Source organism: Eurytemora carolleeae, unplaced genomic scaffold, assembly GCF_000591075.1.
Source record: "Eurytemora carolleeae unplaced genomic scaffold, Eaff_2.0 scaffold274, whole genome shotgun sequence".
In the NCBI taxonomy this organism is placed as follows: domain Eukaryota; kingdom Metazoa; phylum Arthropoda; class Copepoda; order Calanoida; family Temoridae; genus Eurytemora; species Eurytemora carolleeae.
Window position 1 is genome coordinate 88,314 of NW_019396169.1, and position 7,345 is coordinate 95,658.

At 33.0% G+C, this 7,345-nt stretch overlaps 1 protein-coding gene across 2 annotated transcripts in view; it reads right to left on the minus strand.

Annotated features, from left to right (window-relative positions):
- LOC111697045 (zinc finger protein 704) overlaps window positions 1-7,345 on the minus strand; it is a 33,952-nt gene that overhangs the window by 21,282 nt on the left and 5,325 nt on the right. For both annotated transcript variants that reach the window (XM_023466910.1, XM_023466911.1), the window contains exon 2: window positions 1,319-1,524. In XM_023466910.1, coding sequence (XP_023322678.1) covers window positions 1,319-1,524 — 206 coding nt within the window. The remainder of the gene's footprint in view (window positions 1-1,318; window positions 1,525-7,345) is intronic.

The window sequence follows — 7,345 nt, forward strand, 5'->3', positions numbered from 1 at the left end:
GGGGGGGTATAGCTGGGGGAGAAGGGAGGGTTTCTAGTTCAAGGGAGAGGGGGGGGAGTTGTGTATTGCAGGAAGGGGGAGGATTTGCAATTTGATAAGAACGATGAGGAAGGTTGATAAAAGATATATCGGCTTGTTGAACCTTGTATAATTAGAGCTCTAGGTTCTGTATAAACTGTATCCTGTAACCTGACACATATGAGTCTGTATAACTTATTTTCCAAACAGGAACTCTTAAATTCTACAGGACATTGGATTGATATTTTTCAAATAAGAAGGAGAGAGAAGAAATCTATTGGTTTTCTGTTCAGTCCGTTCTCAAGGGCGACTAACTTAGTAACTTATTTCTTACAGAGTTTAGATTATTATCGGTTAGAGTGGGATAAGTTTTGGGGTTGATTTAGATCTTTGAAACCTCAAGACCTTAGATATTTCAAATTTTAATTTTGCTAGATAAAATAGCTTGAAATAAAGGTTTATATAAACAAGTTACAAAGATAAAGAGATCTGAGAATTTGAGTTTGAGGCAATTAATCAGCTCTTTTGAAATATGTATTTGGGGAACGACCCAAAGATCTAAACAATCTAACGATATTAACAATTAAACGATATCAACGATCTCCAATGTTTAAAAATTATAGGGTTTGTGGTTGGGGTGATTAATTAAAACGACAGGAACCATTGATATAAAGCTGCGGGACGGGGAGATCTAAGTTGCCAAATATTTGATTAGAAGATCAGAAATATGGGTTAGGGATGGAGATATAGAACCCTTTATCAACAGGATTATTATCATTGGCGGCCTTTTCTAACCACAGGGTGTCCCCGAATAATAGACCAGCAACAAATAATAGATTCTTTCTAATCAACACCAAATAAAATTAGAAGATGTTTTTGTACACCCCATTTCAAAATGATATATAGCGCACCGGGTATTAATAGGTCCTATGCTGGCAGTTTTTTTTCTAGGTCACCCTCTCATGTATTATAGTTTTGCTTATCTTTAAACCGAACCTAAATGGAACTGGAGAAAGAATATTACACACTACGCTGTTGTTAAATTTAATTAGGTACAAATCTAGATTTTAATCTGGTAAGATTAAGTATTGCGTATTGGGGGTTTAAAACAGATTTAAGGCTCGTTCCTGCAGTTTTTATGACTGGTACATTATAGGAGGAACGACCCTTAAATCTATACATTACAGACTACACTCTGAGGGGTTACTTTTATAGCTGATCTTTTTAAAATCGGTTTTAAAAACTAATTCTAAATAATTTTAAAATAAAACTAAATAAACAATATGCATGAAAAACTTACCCAAAAACTTCTGAGCTGTCGGAATTTGAAGAAATTTCACTGTTCAGTCTGCGACGTTCAGTCCCCCTTCGTCTGTCATGGACGAAATTGTAATCCGCAAGTTTTGAAAAATCCTGGACGGAAGTTTGACGAACCATTAGACGATTTGATTTTCGACTTTCCAGCAGACGAATTTCATCCGTTCTTACAGTCAGTGGTTCTCCAATCTGAAAAAGATAAGAATTTAAATGTTTATTCAAAGTATATACCGTACAATAACTTCATACAAGCGTAACAAAACGTTAAATTGCGTATTTATTCCGAGTCTGAATACGCGGAAGTGATCACTGTGTGCACGAGAGACGTGATTCTTTTTCTTACGCGCATTCCTCGACGTTACGTGCACAAATAGACCTTGACAGGGTTGGAACAATTCTAAATTTTATCTCTTAAAGATTTACAGATCTGACGTATTTACATTAACTCTCTTTTATGTATGATGACGTCAAGACTAACAGAAAATTAATCTGTATTCTCTACTGCTGATTATATACAATGCATGGCACTTGGCGCCGCTCTAATTTGTTTATTATTTTAGCTCTTAATTATTTTAATTTAAAGGCTAAAATAAAAAATAAAACTTTGGGAATTATTCTGTGGATGATATTGGATTTTCCAACTTGTTGGCAATTTTTTTATTTTTTTTACAGGCCATAAACCTTTCTTTGGGTCATGCGATTTATCGGATACAAAAAAGACAAACAAACAAAAAACCAAACCAATAATATTTATTTATATAAAGAGTAGATAGTATGGAATATGACCTCCGATTTCCAGCAAAGAATGAATAGAAAAAAGAGAAAATGAATTTACGAGGATTGTGACGTCAATCCATTGATATTTATTAATCAGCATGATTTTCGAGATTCTGATAAATAAATATTCAAGAAGAAGATAATTAAGAAAGTTTCCGTAACGAACTAAACTGACGCCTTGCAGACAAATGGACAGATAAGAAAACTAGTAATAGATAGATTCCTTAATAGATAGATCCTTAGATATATAGATCCATAGATAGATAGATCCGTAAATAGATAGATCCTTAGATAAATAGATCCATAGATAGTTAGATCCGTAAATAGATAGATCCTTAGATAAATAGATCCATAGATAGATAGATCCGTAAATAGATATTGCAGAATTCTAAACATTTCAAGAATATTCTCAGAAAAACTTGAAATTAATTTTAAGAAGTTCAATGCCCCGTCAAGCAGATTACTCATTCATACTTTTAGTTCCTACTCTGTTCTCTTCTCCTAGTTCCTACTCTGTTCTCTTCTCCTAGTTCCTACTCTGTTCTCTTCTCCTAGTTCCTACTCTGTTCTTTTCTCCTAGTTCCTACTCTGTTCTCTTCTCCTAGTTCCTACTCTGTTCTTTTCTCCTAGTTCCTACTCTGTTCTCTTCTCCTAGTTCCTACTCTGTTCTCTTCTCCTAGTTCCTACTCTGTTCTCTTCTCCTAGTTCCTACTCTGTTCTCTTCTCCTAGTTCCTACTCTGTTCTCTTCTCCTAGTTCCTACTTGATCTCTTCTCCTAGTTTCTACTCTGTTCTCTTCTCCTAGTTCCTACTCTGTTCTCTTCTCTTAGTTCCTACTCTGTTCTCTTCTCCACGTTCCTACTCTTTTATCTTCTCCTAGTTTCTAAACTGTTCTCTTCTCTTAGTTCCTCCTCTCTACTCTTCTCCTAGTTCCTACTCTTTTATATTCTCCTATAAGTTCCTAAACTGTTCTCTTCTCCTAGTTCCTACTCTCTTCTCTTCTTATAGTTCATACTATGTTCTCTTCTCCTAGTTCCTACTATATTTTCTTTTCCTAGTTCCTAATCTGATTTCTTCTCCTAGTTTCTACTCTGTTTTATTCTTCTCATCCCTGATGTTCCTACCACTCTATATTTCTCACAATCCCTCATTAGTTGTCAAACACATTCACATTACACAACATATGTGAAAAATAACTCTAAGAAAATTCTTAGTACGAGAGAACTTTATAGCTCTATTGGCCTAACGAATAAAAATGTTTTGTAACTTTTTTAAGATAACGGTATTCTTCCCAGAAGAAACATAAACAGTATCCACGAACTAAATATGTACCAATGCAAGATATATATCCATCTTTATATTGGGGTCAGGAGTAACAAACAAATATTTTAATATAAAACTCTCAGTTCTGCTAGATAAATCCTAGTAGAGCTCCCCCTCCCCTCCTCCTCCTTCTCTGATAAAAGATAAACAAGTTTAGCTAGTTCACGTCCGTGAAAGGTGTTTTGAAATTTGTTTCTCCGGCTTTACAAATATAATATTTAAACCCAACTGCATTAATGCACATATTCAGTAGCCTGACCTTCTATAGGGATCAATGCACTGTATCAATTATATTCCTATATTTACTATTTCTTTTATTAATCGTAAGGACAGGTGTAAAATTTCTACAGGTTTATCCTTTCATTCAACAAAATGAAAATTTGTACAGGGAATATATTGTCAACATAATAATGATATTTAAAGAGATCAAAACTTTGTAACCTTTTCAACTGATTCGGAAAATGTCAGCCATTTTCCTTCTCGTCAGCGGATTCTTAAATTATTTCAGCTTCTTGAGTTCACTTTAAATTGCGTTGACGTCTTTTTGCAAATAAAACAATAGCCAAGAAAAGATGTCAAAAGCAGTTTAAAACTATTTTATTTTATAAATGTGGTAGCTGGGTCCAATATTCTAGTAGAAAGATGGCTACCAGATGCCAAGGGAATATATCCACCAGGAAATATTATTATTCTAGTAATTTCATTACAGATTTATTTATTAATATTGCGTCTCACAACAGAGCAGGACAATCCTGGCAACTTAAATTTAAAAAAGAATAATACAAAACAGACCTAGAACTCATTTCAACACATTCCTCTAAATTCTAACTCTGCTAAACAGTAAACTAGCTTTGTCATGTTTCCTCCAGGGATTATATTTCTTCCCAGGGAAACTTAAACAAATCCGAAATGTATAAATAATGCAAAATTTAAGTGTAAGTTTTATAAAATATAAAAACAATACTGTGAAAGCCTGCATAGCATAAATCCTTGAATTTAAGAAATACTGAGGAACCCTGCAAAAATGCTATGGAACCCTGCAGAAATTCCAGGACATAAAAAATACCATTAGAACCTTGCAGAAATTCTAGAAAATTCAAGAAATACTGAAGAACCCTAAAGAACCCGTGAGAAGTTTAAGAAATACTGAGGAATCATGAAGAATTAATCAAGAAATACTGAGGAACCCCGCAAAAATCCTCGGACATGCAAAGAAATACTGAAGAATTCTGCAGAAAGTCTGGAAAAATTAAGAAATACTGAGGAACCCAAATTTGTTTTAAATAGACCGTTGTATAATTCAATCAAAGAATGAAACAGCCTTGACACCTCTCCAGTCTCCAACCACAAAGGGATCTTACAAAAATCGGTAAAAACTTGAAATAATTACCCGGGAGCTTTTAAAACTTTGTAAATGTTTAAAAAATATAAAAAAAATGGCTAGATATTTTAGTTAACCATGATGAGAGTGAAATTTGAACTTCTGCAAAGAAATGTAGAATCTAAAAAGACGCAGGAAACTGAGAAGACTCGTGAGGAAAATATTGCTCGACCCCTGATGAAAAGTTTCTAAATCTGACGGTAAATTCCTGCTTAATCATTTGAGGACATTCGAAGGTTGGAGAGGGAACTGGAATTCTTATGTTCCAATTAAAGTTTGAGAATTGCACAACAATTTGCAATACTTGGAGAGTTGCAAAACAATTATTTAACACAAAAGGAAATGCAGTACACTTTAGAACTATGATATGGGAGTACTATAAATGTATACATTGTACATTAATAAATGCAGTCTTGTATAAAGTTTATTGTGTTTTATCTACTTTATATTCTAGAGTCTGCTAGAGGCTATGTGAGGGTTGGGAGGCAGTAAGAAGGGTATAGAGAGAGGGAGGGATAAGGGAGGGAGACGGAAAGTGAAAGCTGAAAACTAGGTCAAAATAGGGGAGAAGGAGAGAGTAAAGTTCTCCGAGGCCGGAAAAACGGCCTGGAATCTACTACGTCTCTTTTTTACTACTCCATCTTTTAGTAAACTTAAAAGTAAGGGCTCGAGGGAGACAGGGGGGGGGAGGGGTAATTTATGTAAAAATCAATATAGTTTCTCAAGGACAGAATGAGAAGAGGAGAGAGGGTCAATGATCTACTTATGCATGAGGTTCTTATTCTCTCATTATTTTCAATATACTTGCTCAATAGTCAATAGGAAAGGAATAAAAAAAGATAAGGATAATTATACAATCATTTGCAATTACAATATTTTTTTGATTGATTTTTTTCATTTAAATAGAAAAGCTGAAAATTGATAAGTTTGAATCTTTTAACCTAGGAACTAAACTATTGCATGCAAAAGTAGATTTTGCATTTCAATTTAGCACTGCAAGTGTAGGCAAACTGTGCAAAAAATTGCAAATCATAGAAATAAAGTGCAAAATTCAGCCTGGAAGCAATTAGTTGTAGAACACACTATAAAATGCACAAATGATATTTTTTCTCCAATTTGAAATTTTTTTTTTCTTCTCCTTTCCGACCTGAGAAAGATTTTTGAAGAAACGTGAGAAACAAACTGGTCGGAGATATCATGTGTTTCAATATTATATAAAATATATAAGGTTTCATAAAATTCAGATATAGGAATAACAGGGGTATTCATACTGCTTCGTGGGGGGGGGAGCTTATTTATTAATATTTTTGCCCCTGATAAACGTATGAAGAACAAAAAACAAATGCAAGAAAATTTTATAAGCGGAAATTGATTTCTGAAAAGAAGTACATTAAGAATTACCAAAATAATCTGTTTACAATTAACGAAATGACTATTAAGATAATTCAAGGTCTTACATCCAATTATAATATCCTTATAATAGAAATATAAATTCAATAGATTTATTTTTTAGGCCTTAGCGGAAGAAAGTTGAAAATAAAATTTCATTAAAAATGTCAAATTGATTTGATAAGAAATAAAATATGTTTTCAGTAAATATGAAAGAGGTGAACAACCTTAAAGGTGTTTACATTTACTTTGCAAGAATCAAACGCAGTTTATTGATTTGATTCAGGCCTTTTTGCTTACGTCTGTAGGCATTGCAGAGTGTTGCTGAAAAATGCGAATAAAAAATTGCAAAATTAAAAAAAAAACTTTTTTTTTCTATTTTTCTATATTTCTATACCTCCAGTATATATTTATTTAAATATCAGTTTAAAATATAATTTCATATGTCTCGGACATATACAAACAAACAGACAGACAAACACTACTTTATATGTATATGTATATTTCAATAAGGAGAGGATAGGATTTGTTTGCATTTAATGTGACATTAAAGTACAGCTAAGGAACTAGTTTCACTATCTATCTATCTATCTATCTATCTATCTATCTATCTATCTATCTATCTATCTATCTTTCTATCTATCTTGAGTTGAGTGGTTCTTAGCATGATCGAACTGAAATTCCAATTATTGAGTACAGAAAAGAAGGGAAGAAATAAGGCAAACCCCCCCTGTTCTACTGTTGGTTATACCCCCCCCCCCCCTCTGAATATTACAAACTGCGGTGATGGACAATATTAACCCTGCCTTGTTTGATTTTGATTCATTAAGATAAAAAAGGCACTTTTGACATTTAAAAACGGAGAGTCATCAAACTTAATCAAACTTAAGCTTGAAAAGCATTTGAATAATGATTTACATTTAATCTAAATAAAATAAATTCCTAAAAATATAAATTTTGATAAATTTGACATAATGAGCAACAATCAGGACCAATCAGTGTATTGTTTAAAAACAAAAGAACACGATTATGTTTAACAATGAGCGTAAAAACTTAGCTTTGTTGCATGCTATCAATTAAATTTAATTCAAGAAAATCAGTGGGTTTATATTATATACATTATTCCCACCTTACCCTCCCC